This window comes from Mesoplodon mirus (genome assembly GCF_964341445.2).
Source record: "Mesoplodon mirus genome assembly, chromosome: 18".
In the NCBI taxonomy this organism is placed as follows: Eukaryota; Metazoa; Chordata; class Mammalia; order Artiodactyla; family Ziphiidae; genus Mesoplodon; species Mesoplodon mirus.
The window spans coordinates 54,444,224-54,465,836 of NC_138994.1; the positions used below are offsets into that span (position 1 = coordinate 54,444,224).

At 51.4% G+C, this 21,613-nt stretch overlaps 1 protein-coding gene across 1 annotated transcript in view; it reads left to right on the forward strand.

Moving 5' to 3' along the window:
* Positions 1–4,013: 4,013 nt before the first annotated feature.
* NOS2 (nitric oxide synthase 2) overlaps positions 4,014–21,613 on the forward strand; it is a 32,048-nt gene continuing 14,448 nt past the window's right edge. The window contains exons 1-12 of the mRNA XM_082603711.1: positions 4,014–4,272; positions 7,306–7,390; positions 8,184–8,306; positions 9,357–9,505; positions 12,899–13,061; positions 13,817–13,908; positions 14,833–14,974; positions 15,066–15,205; positions 16,532–16,706; positions 16,800–16,901; positions 19,981–20,175; positions 21,255–21,337. Coding sequence (XP_082459837.1) covers positions 4,166–4,272; positions 7,306–7,390; positions 8,184–8,306; positions 9,357–9,505; positions 12,899–13,061; positions 13,817–13,908; positions 14,833–14,974; positions 15,066–15,205; positions 16,532–16,706; positions 16,800–16,901; positions 19,981–20,175; positions 21,255–21,337 — 1,556 coding nt within the window. The 5' untranslated portion in view covers positions 4,014–4,165. The remainder of the gene's footprint in view (positions 4,273–7,305; positions 7,391–8,183; positions 8,307–9,356; positions 9,506–12,898; positions 13,062–13,816; positions 13,909–14,832; positions 14,975–15,065; positions 15,206–16,531; positions 16,707–16,799; positions 16,902–19,980; positions 20,176–21,254; positions 21,338–21,613) is intronic.

The window sequence follows — 21,613 nt, forward strand, 5'->3', positions numbered from 1 at the left end:
TGCTCAACTGACCTTCACTGGGGCTCTGTGAAGTACAAGTTATTGTCTCATTTTACAGTTAAGGAAACAGAAGCTTTAAGTAAGAGTGGTGTGACTTCCCCCAAAGTCACGTGACTGGTAATTACAGAGTTAGAATTTCTTCCACCCCCTTGCACTTTGTAGGAGAAGCAAGCCTGTGGTAGAACCGAGAGAATTACTTGGCCAGCCTGCCAATCAGTGGACAGGCTTCCAGAGCTAGGAGAGCTCATGGCCTTGGTCTCAAGGTTGAGGCTTACTCCAGCGGAAAGACAAGTCCACCTGTGATAACACCACAAGAAGAATCAAGCCAAAGCCCCAGGCCACCACACAGCCTCCCAGCCCCATGGCCCCAGAGGAGACTTTCCCCTGGACTACAGTGGGCAGGGCGCCCCTTGCAGGCGGGCAGCCGGGCAACCCAGAAAAGCAGCGCACATAAGCGCATGGGCTTGGGGATAAGCAGGAGGCTTTACTACTTAATAGCCCTGTGACCTTTGGCAAGTCCTCTGGCCTCGAGACTCAATTTCCTCATCTGTAAGAACGGGATAGGAATACGTATTACCTGGGGTTGTGGTAGGAGATTATATGAGTTTTCAGATGTAAACAACTGAGCCGCATGCCTGGCGGGAGTCGGTGCTCCACAAAGGGCATTTGTTGCAGTCATCACCGTTGTTATTGCTCTTGGCAGTAGGACGAGTAACATCAACATCAAACAGAGCGGCCTCTAGGAGCTTCACAGGAGTGAGCGGCTAGGTGTGGACTTGGAAGGGTGGGTAGAATATGGGGAGGTGAAGAGAAGCAGCGAAGACGTTCCAGGAAGGGGGCAGCGTGGGCAAAGTCTCAGAGACAGAAGCAAGCATGACTGTGCTGGGGCCTGGGGTGGGGCTTGGGGGCTGGGATAGGAGAGGCCAGGCCGGAGTCCGGGGGATTGAATGCAGAGCAGGGGATTTGGATTTTCTCTGCTTGGCCACTGGGAGCCATTGTAGATTCTTGAGCAAGATTGTCAAGGTATAGCGTGTGGGTTGAACTAGAGGAGAGAACGTCTGAAACCAGGCGGTCTGGGCTATGGTGGCCAAGGTGGCCAAGAGACCAACAGATGAGAACGCAGGGTTGGATGGCCTTTAGATGCCCTCCCGGCACTGCAGACTCAAATGCTGCAGACTGACAGCAGTTTCATCGCTCCTCCTGGGGTCTCTGGAGGGCCTGAACCCCAGGAATCTGCTTTGACTCTTCTTGGTCATCCCTTCCTTCTCTTCACCTCATGACTGCAGCCCCGGCCGACTGGCCTCCCCCAACTGCGGCCCCCACACTGGTTCTGACCTCTCTCACCCCAACTTGACTTCTAGCAGGTCATGCTCCTGCTCTAGAGTCTACAGTGGCTCCCCATTGCCTGTCACCACACTGAGGCTTGACTGCAGGGTTCTGTACGATCACCCTTCCCAGACAGAAGGTCCATCCCACCTGCCCAGCCCAGCCTTCCTCTGTTTCCCAGTGCCTGTACATGGCCCATTCCTCCTTTGATTCATCCAGACCCAATGCATCCCCTATCTTTCAAGATCATCCTGAATCCCCCTCCTCCCCTAACCCTTACAGGGTGGCCTACAGCCTTCAGCTTTGAATTCCAGACCTTTACTAGCACTGTCTTGTGTTTTGGGACCATTCAGGACACCTGAGCTGTAGGTTGACCTGAGGCAAACCAGCTGACTTACCCCCAATTTTTTTTTTTTTTTAAACCCACATTTGTTTATTTATTTTTTATTTTTGGCTATGTTGGTTCTTCACTTCTGTGCGAGGGCTTTCTCTAGTTGTGGCAAGCGGGGGGTCACTCTTCATCGCAGTGCGCGGGCCTCTCACTATCGAGGCCTCTTTTGTTGCTGGAGCACAGGCTCCAGATGCGCAGGCTCAGTAGCTGTGGCTCACGGGCCCAGTTGTTCCGCGGCATGTGGGATCTTCCCAGACCAGGGCTCGAACCCGTGTCCCCTGCATTAGCAGGCAGATTCTCAACCACTGCGCCACCAGGGAAGCCCTTACCCCAAATTTTTAAGCTGGGCTGGGCTGGCAGAAGTGCTCAAATCAGATATGCGAGGTGACTGAGAGAAAATATCACACGTCAATTTATTTAACAGTCCTCCCAACAATCAGTGAGGAAGGAACTTTTGTTATCCTCCTACTGTAGCAATGAGCACACTGAAGGCTAGAAAGTTTAAGTAATTTTTGAGATCTCACAGTTAGCAAATGACAGAGCCAGGAGTCAAACCCGGGCAGCCTGACTGATGACCACTACACTGGCTGCCCTGCTTTTAGTCCTAGGCATGTTCCAGTCCATTAACAATGATTTGCTGAGGGTCACTCCTCTGGCACTGTGCTGGGGGTCATGGGGCAGTCGGTGAAGCCCTTCTGTTTATCAATTAAGTAAATAATAAATTGATCCACTTATTCATTGCATAAACAGCAGCTAAAAAGAACAGATAATGTTTATAAAGTTCTTATTACTGTGTCAGTAATGAGGCAGAAACTGTTATTAGCCTTATTTTACAAGGTTGAGTGACTTACTCGAGGTCAACATCTGGAAAGTGGTAGAGCTGAGGTTTGAACCAAGTCTAAACTCATAACCTCTACACTCTGTGGACTCTCTCTGAGGCCCTGCTGTGTGCTGGGCTGAGAAAGGCACAGAGAAAAGAGATCCAGGTCCCGCTGTCAGGGAGGGAATGGGGAAAGGATACCTTCCTCACTGGTTTGGGGAGGAATACACAAAAATTGGGAGTGAGGTTGGGTTGGTACAGAGATGTAGACAGGAGGTTACAGGAGAATTTGGGGCCACTGGGATCTATTCTGGGGATACTGCAGGGGGCCTGGCCTGGCTGTAGTGTGTGTAGGGGGGGAGCAGGGGTGGGGAGAGGGCTTTAGAGAGGAGGTAGGCCCAGCTGGACTGCACCCACAGTGGGATGGTGTGGGGGGAGGATGTTACTGGAAGAGGAAGCAGCAGCACAAAGGGGATTTTATCCTGAAAGCAGTGGGAGCCAATTAATATGTTTTGATCTGGAAAAGTAATTTTAAAATCCATTCAGGTGTAATAAGACCAAGAACTTTATATGGGAGTAATGGTTCCATATTTTGTGTAAACAAATGATTAGGAAGTGAACATGGGGCATGTGTCTGTATTTTACAGACAAAGGCAAATGTTGGGAACAGCTAGGTGAAGGTAAATGGAATTTGGGACAAAGTCAAGCTGGGTTGCAGTTGGCTCAGAATAAATATGTACCCTCTTTCATTCCACGTTCATTTGGGTTTAGGATTAAATATGCTGGACTATGTGCAGGAGGGCTTCTTGTACTCTGGGGTCAGGGCTGCTGCCCTGTCCCCGTCTGGACCCTAGGAGTTATCCTGCTCCCAGTGCAAGAAGCAACGTACAGATGGAGCAAGGTCAGTGGCCCTGTGCCTTCCAAGTAATAAGGACCAGGAGCCTGAAGGGACCTGAGGAGGCTCCTGGTCCAACTGCCCAGCCACCCGGTCTCCCACTGAAAGTCACCCCCCAGCTGCGACCTTTTCTGGGGCTTCTTTCCTGGAATTGCACTGAACATGCAGGAAAGAAATAGCACTTCCTAGGGCGCCCCTGTAAGGTGAGAGAGCTTGGGCTGTGGCCCTGGGGCTGCTGTGTGGTCTTAAGCAAGATCCTTGACGTCTCTGGACCTCTGTCTGGCTTCCTTCTTGGTCAAGTGGGGATAACAATATCGAAGTGCCTTCTTGACTGGATTTAGTAAGGGATAGATGAAATCACAGGAAGGCTTGCTTCGTAAACTATAAAGCACTGTACAGTAGGAGTTATTATTATGAACATTACTGTTTTTTCATGGGGAATAACAAACCCAAGCCCGGCCATACCTGCCCCGGGGTCTCAGCCCAGAGAAAGTCCAGTGGCATCCAGAAGGCAGACTTCCCTGCGGATGCCAGCTGGAGCGGAGGCGCGGGACGCAGCAACCGCCTGCGGAGCGGGGACACTCTGGCCCGGGTCCAGGCTCGGGGTGAAGCTGAGTTGGGCCGCTTCTCCGGCTCGCTCCGCCCCGGGGAGGGGGCTGCTTGGTCCGGCGGCGATAAAGGGGCCGCGCGGCAGGGCGCAGGGCGCCCTCCGAGCTGCTCCCACACCGGGGCCATGCGTGAGGGGCTGGGCGCGGCGTGCGAGGCTGCCCGGCCCCGACTCTGCCGGCTCCTTCGCAGGATCCTCCGGCCGCAGCCAGCCTGCGGCCCCCGCCGAGCCAGGTACTGCGCCGGGCCGGGATCCGCCCTGGGAGGGGGGCGGGCGGCACGGCGCGGGGCCCCGGCTCGAACCCCGGCGCGCACTGCCCCTCTCTGAGCCTCGGGTTTCCGGGGGAAATATGAGGATTGGAATGTTCGCTCTGTAGGATTCCGATGAGGATTTACTTCAAGGGTTTTCCTGGTTTAGAACGCTTAAGGGGTTGCAACTCAGTAGCCACAAAGACCCAGAGAAGCCCCACATGCACCCCTAAGAGGCGTCTGTACGGGCTGGAGTAGGAACTGTGGATGTTTCAGCACTTGGGAGCTTTCTGGATTTTTCAGCCCTGGGGCTGCAACACCCTTTAGGATAGATAGGGTTAAGAGAGCAAAGAGGTTCTTGATTTACAGATAAGATCCATTTTCCAGAGCGCCTCCTTGCCCCCAACCCGTGGTGTATGGAGAGGTGGGAGCATGTGGAGGAGTGAGAACAGCAGGGGAATCAGTCCCCAAGCAGCCACGGACTGCAGCTCTGACCTCAGCGTCCTCTCCCTCAAGCGCTTGTGGACAGTGCTGGGTCTGAGCAAGAGCCACGCTCCAGCTCTCCTTTTGATGGCAGGTCCTTAAGGGTCCCTGTTGCCGTGAAGGACCAAGCAGGACCAAGCACAGTTGTGGCTTTAGCCAAATTGCACGTGTCTGGATGGATGATGCAATAATTTGGCAATAAGTATCCAGAACCTTAATATGCTCACTGGGCTTCTGGGCACCCTACCTTCCAGCAGCTAACCCAAAGAAATCACTAGGGGAGAGAGGGCTGTGTGCATAGCTTTGTGTTCATTTTTTCAAATATAAAAAAATTTCCCAATTATGAAAGGAATTCATGGTCACTGAAAAAAAGTTGGAAAATGCAGACAAAGATAAAGAAAATTCAAATCATCTGTGATCTTATCAATTAATGCTAGTCACTGTTAATATCTGCTAGCATTTCCCCCAGGTGTTTGTCTATGCTTTTGTACACATACACACACAGACACACACACACACACACACACACACATGCACGGAGCCGGCATCAGACCATGTATACGGTTTGAGGCATTATTTATAATGGTGGAGAAACTGGACACAATCTAAACATCCAGCCCTAAGCGGTGGGGTCAGGCTCACTATGGTCCATCTGTCGAGTGGATTTTTAGGTAGCTTTTTAATATCTGGGAGCAATAGTTATGCTAAGTGAACAAAGACATTGTTTCTCAATCTAAAAGTTACTGTGGACTGCTAAGCTTCTCAAATTCCCCAGTTCTATGGCCAGAAGTAAATGAGAGGAAACATGAATAAGAATGGTGGGGCTTGGGGGTGAAGGGTGATGGTAAAAGCTTGAGAAGGGCAGTAAAGCATTGCCTCCCTGAGGACCCCAGCCTCAAAGCATCTTCCCCTTTAGGCAGCCCCATGATGACTGCTCAGCCATGGCTTACCTGTTCTGAATGTCCAGATGACCCTATATTGGCTTTTTTCTGGTGGGGCACACCAGACCAGACCAGAGGGGTGATGACGGCCAGTCACATGGAGGGTGCTTTACAGGGCGGCTGAATCACTTGATTCAGATAGAAGTTGCTCTCTGATACATAGTTACTTTCTCTTAAAGAGACACTATCTCTTTATAGTTATAAATCATATAATGCAACTATATAATGTATGTAGTTAATTATATAATACGAATATAAATGGTCATTACTTTTTCCAATAATAAAAGCAACACACCCTCATTTGTTATTTTCCGACATCACAGGTGTGCGTAAGGTGGAAAATGAGCAACCTTTGTAGTACTCTCTAACCGCCTTTCCCTTTGGATGTGTACACACCCCAGAAAATACTGTAAAGAACATGGGACACAAGAAGCTTTCTTACTGAGATGCCCCAGGAGGAGGCATGTGTGGGGTGTGACTCTTGGATGGATGCTCACGTGTCTTCTGTTCTCTGTAGCATTTACTGGGAGAGCGAACCTGAAATCCCAAACCAGAACCAATGGTTTCTGAATGACTTCAGACTATTAGGGCTTCTTCTTCAAAGGATAGGCTGGATTCTTTTAAATCTGTTGTCAAGCAAATAGACCAATATATATATATATATATTATTTTTTTTAGTTTTTATTTTTTCGGTACACGGGCCTCTCACTGTTGTGGCCTCTCCCATTGCGGAGCACAGGCTCCGGACGTGCAGGCTCAGCGGCCATGGCTCACAGGCCCAGCCGCTCCACGGCACATGGGATCCTCCCGGACCGGGGCACAAACCCGCGTCCCCTGCATCGGCAGGCGGACTCTCAACCACTGCGCCACCAGGGAAGCCCTAGGCCAATATATTTTTAAAAAGCGTTCTTCTCTTCCAGAAATACTGAGATATTTAGGCATGACGTGAGGTCTCAGACTTGCTTTAAAATGAGAGTGGGGGCTGGGAGAGTAACGTTGAAATAAAATTGACCGTGGGTTGATAATTGTTCAATTGGGTTGAATCTGGGTGAAAGGCTCATGGGGGTTTATTACACTCTTCTCTCTAATTGTGTATGTTTAACATTTTCCATAATAAAAATTTAGAATAAATAGATAAACCAAGGTAAATCAAGCGCTTTAAATAAAAAAGCGTTAAGTCCCAAAGAGGGAGTGGCTGGTGGACAGTACTGCTGGCCTGGGAGGACAGGGGTGAACGAGCCATTCTCTGCCACCTCAGCCCTATACCATGTTTATACTCGGCTTTGGAAGGGGGCATCTTCGCAGAGCTTCTGTGGGTCACCCTTTGGGCCGTTCACTTTGGTTCAGCTCCCTTCATGACTTTTTGGCTTTGTAGGGGGCAGGCAAGGGAAGAAGAGGAGGAGGGAGGGTGGTGATGGTGCAGAGACTGGATGGGCCAGCTGCCTCCCTCACCACGTTGACTGGAAACGCTGACGCTCACTCCCATCCTCTAGACCTCACCCCCCCTCCCTCAGTGAGGGGCTGGCAGAGGGACCTCTGAGATCCCTCTCTGCCTTCAGATACTCCGTCTCATGATAGCTGTTTCCTTTTGCAGTCCAGTGACACAGGATGACCCCAAATGTCACAGCCTCGGCAAGCACCGGAATGAGTCTCCCCAGCCCCTCCCGGGGACAGCAAAGGTCAGTGAGTCACTCGGGTGTGGGAAGCCCCTTCCCCGCTCGCCCAGGCACAGCAGCCTGGTGGAAGCTGGGGTCTGGGGCAGTGAGTAGAGACCCGGGGACACAGGTGGGGATGAGGAAGAGCTTTGGGAGAGCGGGATGAACCATGGTGACTGGGAGTGGTGGCCCCCCCAGGTGCGCAGGCACCTGGGTGACTTGCCTGTGTGGGTTGGCAGGCCTGGGAGAGGGCAGACCACTCATGGAGCCAGAGTAAAATGCTCAGAAATAATCCCGAACTCAGCAGCTGAGCCTCCAGCCCCAGCCCCAGCCCCAGCCCCAGCCCCAGCCCCTAGCCCACTGGTTCCACCTTCCCTAAGTGCTTTGGCCCTTAGTGTTCCAGAGAGGTGGGCAGAGAACTGGTTTTCATATTCTTAAATGCCTTCATGGAGGGCATTGATACATTCTCCCTGTCCTGATTTCTGTTCTCAGGAGTAGTGGCTGTGACAGTAATCCCTGTCACTTCTACCCTTAGCCCCTCCTGTTGCAGTTCCCCCGAGGGAGCATTTGGCAGGCCCTTGGATGAGGAGAGAAGCCTGGCCAGTGGCCCAGGCACCTGGAGCTCTTAGCAGTCACTGGCCCAGGTGGCCAGGCTGCCGGAAAGGGAGGAGGGACGTGGACCGACACCGGGACCTGTGTACCCACCCACAGCACCTCACCCACCCAGAGCCTAGGCAGGGCCTAGGGCCTGGGAGAGACCCATGGAGTCCTGGGGTGGGAGGCATTTGGAAATCCCTGTTTTTTTGCTCCCTCTTAGCAGTCTCCAGAATCCCTGGTCAAGCCGGCTGCACCCCCATCGGCTGGCCCACGGCATGTGAGGATCAAAAACTGGGGCAACGGGATGACTTTCCAAGACACACTTTACCGCAAGGCCAAAGGGGTGAGAAGTCTGGGGCTTCCGGGAGAACCACTTCTGTCCCAAGTCAGTGAAGCCATCAAGGCCCTTAATGGATCAAACAGATGTCCCCTTGGGCAAACCAGACAGGCATCAGCTTGGGCAAAGGGTACTGGGAACAGAGATGCTTGTATCTCACAAATCACAGTAGGAAGTATAGGATGCTAACTCCCTGTTAACTCCCCAGTGGATGATGGATAATCCAGAAGGTGAGATAAACAATTACAGGAACAAATGAATTCTTTCTCAGAGAGACAGATTTCAGCATTGTATTAGGGAGAATTTTCTAACAGAACTGTCCAGAGTTGGACTGAACTATCCAGTCCAGTCCCGTAGTGAGCTCCCTATCACTAGAAGGATTCAAGTGCTATTTGATAGGGAGGTTGGAAAGGGGCTCAAGCCTCCAGTGAGTAGTTGGACTAACTGTCCTTTAAAGCTCCTTATTATCTTCTAAGTTTCTTATTCTAACTTTAGAATGTATTCTGTGATTGTAAAGTGGGAAAGAATTGAAAATTTCAAGGCCATGAAAGCAGGGTCATTTCCCACACCTTCCAGAAATGACCACTGTTAACCTTTGGGTGTATTTTCTTTCAGTATTTTTTCTGTGCCATCCCCTGGCTTTGGGATTTTCACCTTCTCAATTCATTTTGGCTGAACAGCAATAGTTTGTCCCCAGGAGTCATATCAGCCTCTTTAAATGAGAATGTAGTTGAGATCTTCCCAGGGATCGAGCTGTTGACTTTGGGTCTGGGGCTGGCTGGGGGGCAGGGCCAGAGACTGAGCCCAGGGTGGTGGGAGCAGCCCCAGCCCATAGCCACTGGGGTTCAGCCAGTAGAGGAGAGGAGATATGAGTGGGGGGAAAGCCTGGTAGACCCCAAGGAGGAGGTGCCACAGAGGTGGAGATGGGTGGCAGGGAACTGGAGCAGCCAGAGTGGAAGGAGGTGGCCAGGACAGCTGGCCCTGGAGGAGGATGGCCATCAACGCCTGCGCTGAGGGGCCAGGCAGCCAGCCTCACCATCACCTCTCTCTTTCCAGGATCTCGCTTGCAAGTCCAGGTCTTGCCTGGGAGCCATCATGAGCCCCAAAAGTTTGACCATAGGACCCAGGGACAAGCCTACCCTCCCAGACGAGCTTCTACCTCAAGCTATTGAATTTGTCAACCAGTATTACGGCTCCTTCAAAGAGTAAGTCTCGCTTCCTGCAGCATTGCTGCCTCCCCCTCCCCTGAGCTCTCCTGTCTCCTGCCCTTTCCCTCAGACCCCAGACCCTTTTCCTTCCCAGGTCTGCAATGGACCGAGGGCTAAAACATAGTTTTTCAGTGAAAAGACCCTGGACACATTCTCAGAACCATAAGACAAAGAGGCATGGCAGTAATGGTTGAAAGTGTGGGTCGGGTATCTAAACGTTTGACTTTGAATCCTTCTCCACCAGTAACTGGTCCTGTATCCTTGGGAAATCTATTTACCCTCTGTGTGCCTCAACTTCCTCACAGGTCAAAGCAGGGTCATGATAAAACCTGGCTCATAATATTGTTGCGAGGATTAAATAAGTGTGGAATGGCGTCCTGGCACAAAGTAATGAGTTGATATACAAAACCTTTTACTATGAAATGTTGAGATAGAAAGGACCTCAGAGACCACCTAGCCAAGCCCTCCACCTGCAAGTGTGAGCCGGGAAGCCCAGCAACAGCTAGAGTTCAGTTCCAGCTAGAATTCAGGCCACCTGACTTGGAGAGAGCTCTTTGCACTGCACTCTGTGGGGATCTATATTGCTGAGTTTCATAAAATATATGGCTATTAATTTAGGTCCTTTTATATCTTTAAAATAAAAATACACAAAGGGATTGTAAGACAGAATGGCCAAGGGAATGGATTTGCTGTTTCATGGGTTGGGAGGGGAGTGTGGCTTTTATGGTGCAGCCCCATGTGGCACTTTACTGCACGAAGCGAGCCACAGAAGTAACGTGGGACACCCCCTCCCCATGGCAGAAAGAGTGGCTCCTGGTGACGCCACATCCCCTCTGCTCTGACCTGCAGTGTCTGAGCTGGAAGGGGCCTTGAGTCTATGAAAGAGACCCTTAACTTCTGGGGCTGTGATCCTCTACCCTGGCTGCACAGTGGTCGCCATTAAGGACTTTGCAAGATACTAATGCCAGGGTCCCCTGGGCTGGGGGCATCAGCTTCTCGGGAAGTGTGGAGGGAGCGGATACCCATGTTCTTTAAATCTCCCAAGGCAATTCTAATGTACAACGGGACTGAGAACCCTGTCGGGGGTTTGCTGCTCTGTGTGCTGTATAAATAGAACCTCTGCAGAGGTGCTTTGTCACTAGAAGGTCCAAGGTCCTTAGGCTTTCAACTCGGTTGTTGACTTATGAGCTTTTCAGGGTCAAGGAATTTTCTTGACGGGTTTCACTGGACCTCTATATTGAAGCTGACATTACTGAGTGCTAGGTATGTTCTGGGCTCTGCCTTATATAAGGCTCACCATGACTCTATGGGACTGGTACCATTATTATCCTCCCCACACTGTACGGACAAGGAAACCAAAGCCTGTGGAGGAGATGTAACTTGCTCAAAGTCACACGTTCTGAAGTTCCAGAGCTGGGATTTGAGCCCAAGCAGTTTGGGCCAGAGCCCCTGCTTTAAACCTCAATGTTCTAGCATCCAGCTCTTTGACTTGGAAGGTTCTGACTCCGTGCTGGACCTGGGGGTTCCTGCTGCTCTTTGGAAGGCTGTTGGGTGGGTGTTAGCCCCAGGAAGCTACAGGGCTGCTCCTGCTGGCTGTTGAAAACCCATTTACTTTTCACAGAGGGAAAAAGTTCCACTTTTTACAATCACAGATCCATGGCTTGGACCCCCAAGAGGTCCTGGGGGTGTGAGTGACAGATGGCAGCCCATCCCCACAATTACACTAGGAGCCACAGGCACGGACAGCTGGGCCGGTTCAGCCTTTCGTGAGTGAAGGATTGTATAGTTAGAAATTGTAACTTGCTGAATGTTCTGTCCAAAGTCAGTGTGCCGATGCCAAAAGCCACTCCCTCTTTTCAGAACTAATAGGGATCATAGCATTTTAGTGCCTCAGAAATGTGACTATTTGAAAACAGTGATAAAGTGTAAAACGCTAAAGGAATTGGGTGAGAACATAAAATAATCTTTTCTTACATAGTCCCATGTTAACACTACCGAGTATGTTAGAAACATCTGTGTTCTGGTGGTCGCTACTGTTTTCCTGCTCAGATGCAGAGCAGGGAATGTTGCTAGAAGCTTTGTTTGGGGAAGGAGGGCTGCCGATGGTGGGGCGGCCTCAACCTCACCCAGCAGGTCTTTATGCCAGGAGTGTCCTTGAAGATAAATAGCACCGAGTGTTTTGTCTTTGAGCTTTTTTCTTTAATCAGGGAAGAGTTGTCAAGACACTCTTCATCCACAGAAAGGCCATTTTGTCTTGAGTTGTCCAATCTCCTTAATCAGGAGTTCATTCCTTAAATAGTTTTGTTTGTTGCAACTTGAAATGTCTTTGGTGCCCATTGGAAATCTCAAGGTTGCTCTGTGTGTGTGTGTGTGTGTGTGTGTGTGTGTGTGTGTATTTCAAAACCTTCCTGGCTGTGGGATATTTTTGAAGCCTAGGAGGCAAGGGGAGAAGCCAGTTTGGAAATCTCACATGGGACAGCTGGCCGAGCCGTGCGGGGATTGAGAAAGCTCGCTGTAGACAGCCTGTGATGCTGGACCACACTGTGGAGGGCTCCTCCTTGAGCGGCCCTGGGGCCCTGCAGGCTGAGTCCTGAGGGCAGGTCCTCGTCTGGGCCTGACCAGGGAAGCGTGGGCAGGCCCTGCACATCTCTGGGCTTGCAACCCCTCCCACCCAGGGTGGAAGGTAGAAGGTTAAGAGCCTGGGCTTGGCATCAGGGCAACCTGAGTCTGAGTCCTGAGTTTGCTCTTTGCCACACTTCTGTTCCCGGGCCAGTACTTAACCTTCCAGACACACCGACTCTAAAAAGGACACAAAAATGCCTCCCTCACAGTCTCAGTGGGACCCTGACTGTGGGTGGCTTCGCCCAGTACCTGGCTCACAATGAGCACTCAGTACACAGGATCTGCTGTGGGAGGGACTGATTCATCTCTTAACCAAGGGAAGGTGGACGGGTGCTCCCCTGGCTGAGAGGCAAGATGGGGCTGCGGCTTGCTGGATTCTGCTCCGCCTCTCGCAAGTGTCTGAGAAGCGCTGCACTCCGTGCTGAGATGAATATGATTCGAGAAAAAGCTCCTAGAAACGACAAGGGTGCTGGTGGGATCAGGACCAGCTATGTAACGTGCAGGACCCAGTGTGGAAATAAAAACGTGGCTTCCTGTTCACAGATCATTAAGAATTCAAGACAGCAGAGCATTAAACCCAGCATGGAGCCCTTCTGAGCTCAAGGCCCCGGTCACATGCCCATGAAGCTGGCTCTGGAGGGGACGGTCTCCCTGAGAGACATCTTGCCCTCCTGGTGTCCTAGTTCAGTTCCTGCTTCTGTGGATTGAATCAGTCTCCATTTAAGGCCATCTCATTGTTGATCTTCCCGATGCCTTCCTGTCCCCCAGGGCAAAAATAGAGGAACATCTGGCCAGGGTGGAAGCGGTAACAAAGGAGATAGAAACAACAGGAACCTACCAGCTGACGGGAGATGAGCTCATCTTCGCCACCAAGCAGGCCTGGCGCAACGCCCCACGCTGCATCGGGAGGATCCAGTGGTCCAACCTGCAGGTGGACTCCCTTAGACAGGGCAGGAGAGGAAGATGGGAGCTCGGCGGGCCCTGAGCAGTGGCTCCCAGCAGCCCGCCGAGCTGTGCCCGGGGCTCCCTGCGTTCTCTCTCCCCGGCCCTGAGCTTGCGATGGGGGCTCACGGCCACCCACCCCCACCACCCCAGAGTCTAGAATCCGATCTCAGCACCAGGATTTCTAGCCGATCTTTCTCTCTTGCGTTAAATTTCAGAGACTAAACGCCAACATGAAACCAAACGACCTTGCTATTATTACTGCTGAGGCCCTGGTTGTTTACCTCGACTGAACTCTTGGCTTTTAGAAAACATTTCCTTTATCCTAGCCTCCTAAGCTAGGAGGCTACGTTTTATCTTACGTTTTATTGCTGGATAATAGTGAAAGTACTTGGACAGATAAAGAGATAAAAAATGCCAGTGGAACCGGCTCTGGCTGTGATAAAATGTTCAGGAGGCCGTGTGTAACATGTATAAAGCAACTAGGCTGTGGGAATCCTGACTCATGGTGCTTGGGGGTTGGGTTTTGATAGGGCTTCCAAGTGAGGGCGCCTGGGCTCCCCTAGGAGAGCAGAGGAAGGATGAAGGGTCAGAGAGGAGGCTGCACTCCTCAGCGAGGCGTTCGGGTCGTGGGGTTTGGGGCCACTCCCTCAGTCCCCATGACTTAGCTTTTAAGATCAGCTCCAAGGCCTCTGTCCTCACGGTCCTTGACGGGCATGGTCTGGGTGGGCTGCGTGCATGCAGGTCTTCGACGCACGGAGCTGTTCCACGGCCCAGGAGATGTTCGAGCACATCTGCAGACACCTGCGTTATGCCACCAACAACGGTAACATCAGGTGGGTGTGTGGCTACGCTGGGGCCCGCCCTGCCCCCAAGTCTTAGCCAAGAGATGCAAATGAGTTTAGGGGAGGCATCTGGGCTCCAGGAGAGACCAGGGAGAAAGAAAGGAGAAAGACTCGGCTTCTTCAGGGAGCCCTCGCAGTGAGCCGGCCTCTGTGAGCTTAGTGCCTTGTCAGTGGCCCATTTCCTTGGTTTCTTTCTGACTTGTAGCCATTTGGAGGTGATGGGGGGGGATCCTTAAGAAGCAACTTCTCCACTCTTCGAGGTTAAGGCTCCCCACTTTGCAGAGGAGATGAGAAGTTGTTTTTGCAGCCAATGTGGTGATTTTCTTAGAGGTGGGGGAGTGGGGGCCCATCAGTACCACTCCTGCCTTACCTTCCCCTTCCCCTAGCCAAGGAGGTCAAGGTCAACTCATTCGGTCATTCATTCATTTCTCTGTTCAGCAAACACTCAGTGCCCACCTGATGAGGACCCAACACAGGGCTAGGCATGGGGGTGGGAAATGACTAGGACCCTAAGACGAGGCTCCAGCCCACTATGAACCTATGCCTTGCACTAGACAAGCGTCCAACTAACTCAATGGCAAAGGGAACTATGGTGCAGCTAGGGAAAGGGTTGGGCAGCTAACCGCGCCCAAGGGGTGGGGAGGGTTCCCTGGAGGACGTGGTCCCTGGGCTGGTCTGGAAGGTAGGAGCTGCAGGGAGAAGAAGGAAGGAGAGGGTATGTCAGGAAGTGGACGGGTTACACAGAGGCCAGCGAGAGCTTGGCATGTCTCAGAGCTGCGGGGGTTTGGTTCAGTTAGCTCGGGTGCAGAGGGCTGGGGAGTGGGAAGATAGGAGGGGGCAGCGGACCTGTTGGGGATGGCTGGAAGCTCCCACCGAAGCTGGGTGGTAAACAGCACTGTCCTCACCTTGGGGAAGGTCGGCCATCACCGTGTTCCCCCAGCGGAGCGACGGGAAACATGACTTCCGGGTCTGGAACGCCCAGCTCATCCGGTACGCCGGCTACCAGATGCCTGATGGCACCATCAGAGGGGACCCTGCCAGCGTGGAGCTCACCCAGGTACTAGATCCGGCTTTGGTGGGTGAGAGTGGAGCCCAGAGGGGTCAAGGGACTTGGATCTCCAGACTCACTTGGCCTGTCTTGTCTTCAGCTGTGCATTGACCTGGGCTGGAAGCCCAAGTACGGCCGCTTCGATGTGGTGCCTCTGGTCCTGCAGGCTGATGGCCATGACCCTGAGCTCTTCGAAATCCCTCCCGACCTTGTGTTTGAGGTGCCCATTGAACACCCCAAGTAAGCAGGCTGTGGGTGCCAGGGGTGTGAGTTCACATGCATGCCCCCTCCCTTCCTAAGTGAGACCTCAGACCTCAGGACCCTCCCTGCACCTCCCCCAAAGCCCGGCCAGCAGCAGGTGATACCCAGAAGGGCCGACTTTCAAGGCCTGCCTTGTTGCCCTTGTACAGCAACTCGGCACTTGCACGTCGGGCCTCAGACTTATAATGAGATGCTGATGGTGACAGGAAAGCAATGGCTTAGACAGACCAGGCTTTAGCAGCTTGGGAAGAAGTGACCTCAGGAAAGGAATCCTTGAAAGGCTCTGAGATTCTCACACTGTGCAGCCCAGGCCTCTTTGACCTTCCTGCCAACTCTCTTAGCCATCCCTCTCCTGACTGATGACAGTACTTCAAGAGCTCATCTGGTTCAGCCCCTCCTCCAGGCAGCTCTAATAATTACAAAAATACCTGCATACATTGACACTCACTATGTAGCAGGCATTAGGCTGGGTTCTTCTTTTTGTCCCTTGAATATACTGAACTGACTCCTACCTCAGGGCCTTTGCACTTGCTCTTCCCTCTGCCTGACATGCTCTTTCTGCAGAATTTTGCAGACTTCATTTCTTCTTGTCAATGAGGTATTTCCTGAATGTTACCCGTTCTGAGAAGCCTCTTCTGAATACCCAGTCTAGAGTAGGCACCCTCACCCTCCATCTGACACATCACCTTGTCTTTATTTTCCTATTTATTTATTTATTTGTTTACCTATTTATAGTCTGTAAGGTCCTTGAGAATTAGGGATCTTGTCTTTCTTGTTCGGCAATATATCCCCAACACGTAGCTGGGTGCCTGGCTCATAGTAAGTGCTCAATTATAAATATTTCTGGAATGAATGAATATACAAATAAAGGATACTATTATTTTCACAGTAATCCCATGAGTTTGATGCTCTTATCTCTATTTTGTTGGTGGGGATGCTAGGGCTCAGAGAGGCTAAATAATATCCCAAGATTACACAGCTAGTCCTCAGTAAGGCAGAACTTGAACCCAGGCTTTCTGACACTGGAATCCTTACGTGCTGTGTTATTTTGGGTTCTCGGCATGTAGCACAGGGCCTGTCATATACTTGTTGCTTAATACGTTTGCGTGAATGAACTCGTGAATGAATGTATCATTAGCGAATGACGCGTGGTGTGTCACTTCACCTCTCCAGGTGGGATGAACTTAGAGATCAGCACTTGGAAAGGAGTTTTCTTGGTGCACTCTTTCTCTGAAGCTCTTTTTGGGGGGGATGAGTGTGGGCCAAAGTGAAGGCCCATTGCCATCAGCTCTACCTCCCTACCAGGTATGAGTGGTTCCGGGAGCTGGAGCTGAAGTGGTATGCCCTGCCGGCCGTAGCCAACATGCTGCTCGAGGTGGGTGGCCTTGAGTTCCCAGGGTGCCCCTTCAACGGCTGGTATATGGGCACGGAGATCGGAGTCCGGGACTTCTGTGACGTCCAGCGCTACAACATCCTGGAGGTAACGAAGACCGTCCAGCTGGGCCGGCTGGAGGTGCGGGCCTGCAGCTGGGATCCAAGAGACGGACTCACCCCCATTTCTCTGCCTTTGCAGGAAGTGGGCAGGAGGATGGGCCTGGAAACACACAAGGTGGCCTCACTCTGGAAAGACCGGGCTGTCATTGAGATCAATGTCGCTGTGCTCCACAGTTTCCAGGCATGTCTGGTGTTTGCGGGTCTGAAGGCTTTCTGGTTAGAAAGTCATCTGGTCCAGCCGCCCATGTCATGCTTGATTTTCCCCTTACGGCATTGCTCATTTATTCACTCATCAAACAATGTTGAACACCCTGTTTGTGCCAGGCACAGTGCTAGGTGCTGGGGATAGAGAGACAAGCCCTCTCAAGTCTGCTAGTGTAAACTTGAATGCTTCTAGCAGCAGGCAACTCCTTACCTCCCAAGGCTGGTCAATCCCTGTGCTTGAGCACTGAATCCTGTCCTCTCTCAATTTTCAAGGACTTTACTCCTGAAAATCCTACCCGCCCTCTGCCCCGTAACATTGATACCTCCTTATCCACTGGATCATTCCCATCAATGATCAGTAAGCTGTAATGATTCCCATCTCAAAGAGATAAATGGCTAGCTAACCAAATACTCCCCCTACCCAGCTACTACCTTGTTTCTCTGCTTCCCTTTTACAGCAAAACCATTGAAAGACCTCATTACACGTCCTCATCCCCCAGCCACTCCAGTCAGGCTTTTATCCTCCACAGCTCTGCCAGTCACACTGGAATTCTGGCTGTTGTTCAAACTCACCAAGATGGTTCCCCCCGAAGGGCCTTTGCACTTGTTTTTTCCTCTGCCTAGAACACTCTTGCCACAAATCATCCCGTGACCGGCTCCCTCCCTTCATCCAGGTCTCAACTGTCACCTCTTCAGAGTAGCCCTCCCTGATGACATCATAAACAAAGGCATCCTCACGCACCTCCATCTTGTCTTTCTTATTCCTTTAACCTTTTCTTTCTTTTCCTTCATAATCCTTATTAGCTCCTGACATTATGGAGTCCATCTGCTTCTTTCTTTGTTTCCCCCATTAGAATGTGAGCTCCATGGGGCAGGGACCTTGTCTCTCTTGTTCACTGCTCTACCCCTGGAGCCTAGAAGAGTGTCTGGCACATGTATGTATGGGATGAATGAATGAGAGGCCACGTCCACCTGAGCAGTTGTCTCTCTTGCTTCCCTGTCTGATCAGCAGCAGGTTGGCTCCTGTGTGGGACTGAGCCCTCTGGTCCACCTGCTGCTGTTACTCATATAAACACTCCCCTTCCTTTGGGGAAGGAGCCATGGACGTGTGAAGCTATTACTTTAGAAGCTGGGACCATGTCCACAAAGTTGGCAGATGCCCTGGAGGCCAGACCACAGGGCAGAGGGTCATTCATTCATTCAGCAAAGTTTTATTGTGCATTTTCCATGTGTCAGGCCCTAGGCCAGGCCAAGAGTGTGAGTGGTGACCAAAATAGACAGAAACCCTGACCTTGTGGAATGTAGTGGGAGCTGACATTAAACACCCAGTAAATACATATTATCACACACTGTTCCCCAGAGCTTGTCATGCTGTAGGCACGTCAAGCTTGTGTCTGATTTTGGGGAGTGGGGGCCACGGGACAGCTCCGAGGCAGGACAGGAAGAGCCCCCTGGGGCTGACTCAGCTCGGGAAGGCCCCCCTGGCTGTGGATCACACATCCTGACTCCTGCAGGCTCCCAGCATCTGCTCTGATATTGGCAGGATGCGGATATGTCCCAGGAAACTGCTGACCCTCCACTGTCTCCTGACCAGCTGACCACGTCCCTCCACTGCTTGAGAGTCTCCAGGACTTCCTCATGACCCTCCTTCAGGGTCAGCTTCAAAAGACTTGGCCTCATTTCCTCATCTGTAAAACGGAGATAATAATGGTACCTCCCTCACTAGGTTACTGTAAGAATTATATGAAAATGAATGCAAAATATTTAGCTGCACTGCCTGACCCACAGTGATCACTCAAAAGACATTAGTTTTGTTGTTATTATTATTTATTACTGTTACAACCATTCTCACAGCTCTCATCATCAGCTCCTGAGCCTAACACTGGTCTGGCACCCAGTAGTTGCAGTGTGTGTATGTATAAAATTTTAGAAGGCATGGCTGGTCCTACTGGAGCCTACTGGCTCCTCTCCTGCCTCCCGGCCTTGACTCATGCAGTGTCCTCCTCCGAGACTGCCCGTCTGCTGCCCAACTGGTACCCATCTCTCAAAACTCACTTCCTCTTAGAAACTGCCTCTAAAATCCCCCATCCCTCCTCTGGGCCCCTGTATGAGCTAAGCCCTCCCTCGGCCCTCCGTCAGCACCTGCACTCACCTCCATCGTAGCTTCTATCAGACCATGTGAAATGGCTGACGTCCTCCTGCCTCCCCCAGTTAGAGTATGATCCAATGCAGAGAAGGGGCCACGTCGTTCACCTCTGTATGCAATACCTGGTAGATAGAAATAATAATAGTGGCTAACGTTCACTGAGCACGTTTTATGCTTTACTTGTATTATTTTATTGCATTCTTTCAACAACGTCGTGATGTAGGAACTATTACCATCCCCATTTTACAGGTGAGGAAACTGAGGTTTAGGAACTAATAGCTCAAAGTAACATGGCTAATGAGAGGCCAAGGTTTGAACCACTCCATGAAACCAATGTCTCTTGACTACATGAGTTGCTCCAGACGACGTGGCTGCCCTTGTTGGATCATTCCAGGAAGGCTCAGACCCCGTGGCTTCTAATTTTAGGATGTGGGACATTGTGGTGATTTGTCTTCCGTGCACTGTGGTTCCCCCCAGTGCTTCAGTCCTCTTCCAAAGAACCTAGTTCCTCCTTGGCTGAGACAGCCGCATCCTTGGGGAGGTGACTCCTGGACCTCTCTACCAACAAGTGACAAAAAGCCACCGTGGTTTGATTCATCAGCATCCAGAGAGCCATTTGTGGGAGTTCAGGGAGACTTGTGGACCTGAGAAGCTGGACACTGTCCCCAGAGGGCCAAGCAGGGGCAGCGTGTAGCCTGTGGGCTGACCATGGCCATGGTGACTGCTTGGGTCCCTCAGAGGCTCTGACAATACTTTGAATTTGGGTATTTATGTTCAGCACCGAGAAGGGGGCCAGAGGGGATTGTGCTCCCATTTTACAGATTGCCAGGCCCTTCCATAGTCCATCTGGGAGCCCTGCAGCCAACCGACCCCTCTCCTCAACTCCGCTTCTTGCCTCCTTCTGATTCAGAAGCATAATGTGACCATCATGGACCACCACTCGGCTGCAGAGTCCTTCATGAAGTACATGCAGTATGAGTACCGGTCCCGAGGGGGCTGCCCAGCTGACTGGATTTGGCTGGTCCCCCCAATTTCTGGAAGCATCACCCCCGTGTTCCACCAGGAGATGTTAAATTATGTCCTGTCCCCCTACTACTACTACCAGGTAAGAGAGGGGCCTTCCTCTCCTTTCTGTCTTGGGAGCTCAGGGGTGGAGAGAGTGTGTGTGTCTGCACGTGTGTGCATGTGTGTACACATGTGTGCCTGTGTGTGTGTTTGCATGTGCCTATGCACATGTGTGCTCACTAATGCAGGATATACAAGGAAGGATCGGGGACACAGAGGCATATTTCTAATGCTTTTCAGGCTTCCCTCAAGGATGCTTTTGTCCATTTCTACTTCTTCTCACTTCTTCAAGAAGTGAGACTGAAGCAAATACCTTTTATGGTATCTTTAGTAGCCTGTTGCTCTGATGGAGTTTAAGCTCCTGAGGGCGACCACCATTGTGCCCCCCTGCACGGGAGGGCTATAGACAGTCACATGTGAAGAGCTCGGCTGCCAGGTCAGATACATCTGGGGTGATTCTCCCACTTCCTAGCTCTATGATCTTGGGTGGGTCATTTCACCCATCTAAGCCCTGATTTTCTCATCTCTAAAAGGATGGTCATCAACTCCACGATGGAGGAGGTTGTGTGGATCACATGAGCTGGTGTACGTAACAGCTCAGCCCAGTGTCCAACCCAGAGTGCACTCAGGAACCGTTACCCAGTGAAATGATCTCATTTTTTTGTCGAAAATCTCTTTGGTTAGATTTGGGGAAGAGCTTCCTTACTCTAAAAGTGATAATTAGTGTGACTGACTGCCTGGGATCGTTTGTGCCTGTGGTCATAGCACCTTCGTCTACTCTCAGAGGTATCCCAGGGCAGACTATGCATTATATACAATCTGTATAGCCTTCCTAGTGATCAGACACCAAAAGGAAAGAGATGTGCAGCCTCTTCCTTCCAGGGGGACACTAATGAGAGACAGTCAACTGTTCGTGTGCAGGTTCTGCGCCGGACATGAGCTACAACTTGGATGGAGACAGACAGATGCAGCCCTTCCCCGTGGGGCTTTCAGTGAAAGGGTGGGGACAGGGCCTGCTCACCCCCCCAGCTCACGGAGGGCATGGAGGACCTTCTGTCTCTCCAAGCCCAAGCCAAGCCAAGGCCCACCTTGCCCACATATCTGCCCTCTTTTCTGAAGGTGGAGGCCTGGAAAACCCACGTCTGGCAGGATGAGAGGCGGAGACCCTGGAGAAGAGAGATTCGATTCAAAGTCTTGGTCAAGTAAGTGGGAGCAGCCAGTGTTGACCTCTGAACCTCAGCCCTTCCTTCTAGGCCTTGAAGGGCAGGGAACAATGAGAAAGGGTTTGGAGGGACTTCCCTGGTAGTCCAGTGGTTAGGACTCTGCGCTTCCACTGCAGGGGGCACAGGTTCGATCCCCCATTAGGGAACTAAGATCCTGCATGCTGCACAGTGCGGCCAAACAAATTAATTAATTAATTAATTAAAAGGTATGTTAAAACTATAAAAAAAAAGAGAGAGAAAGGGTTTGGAGGGACT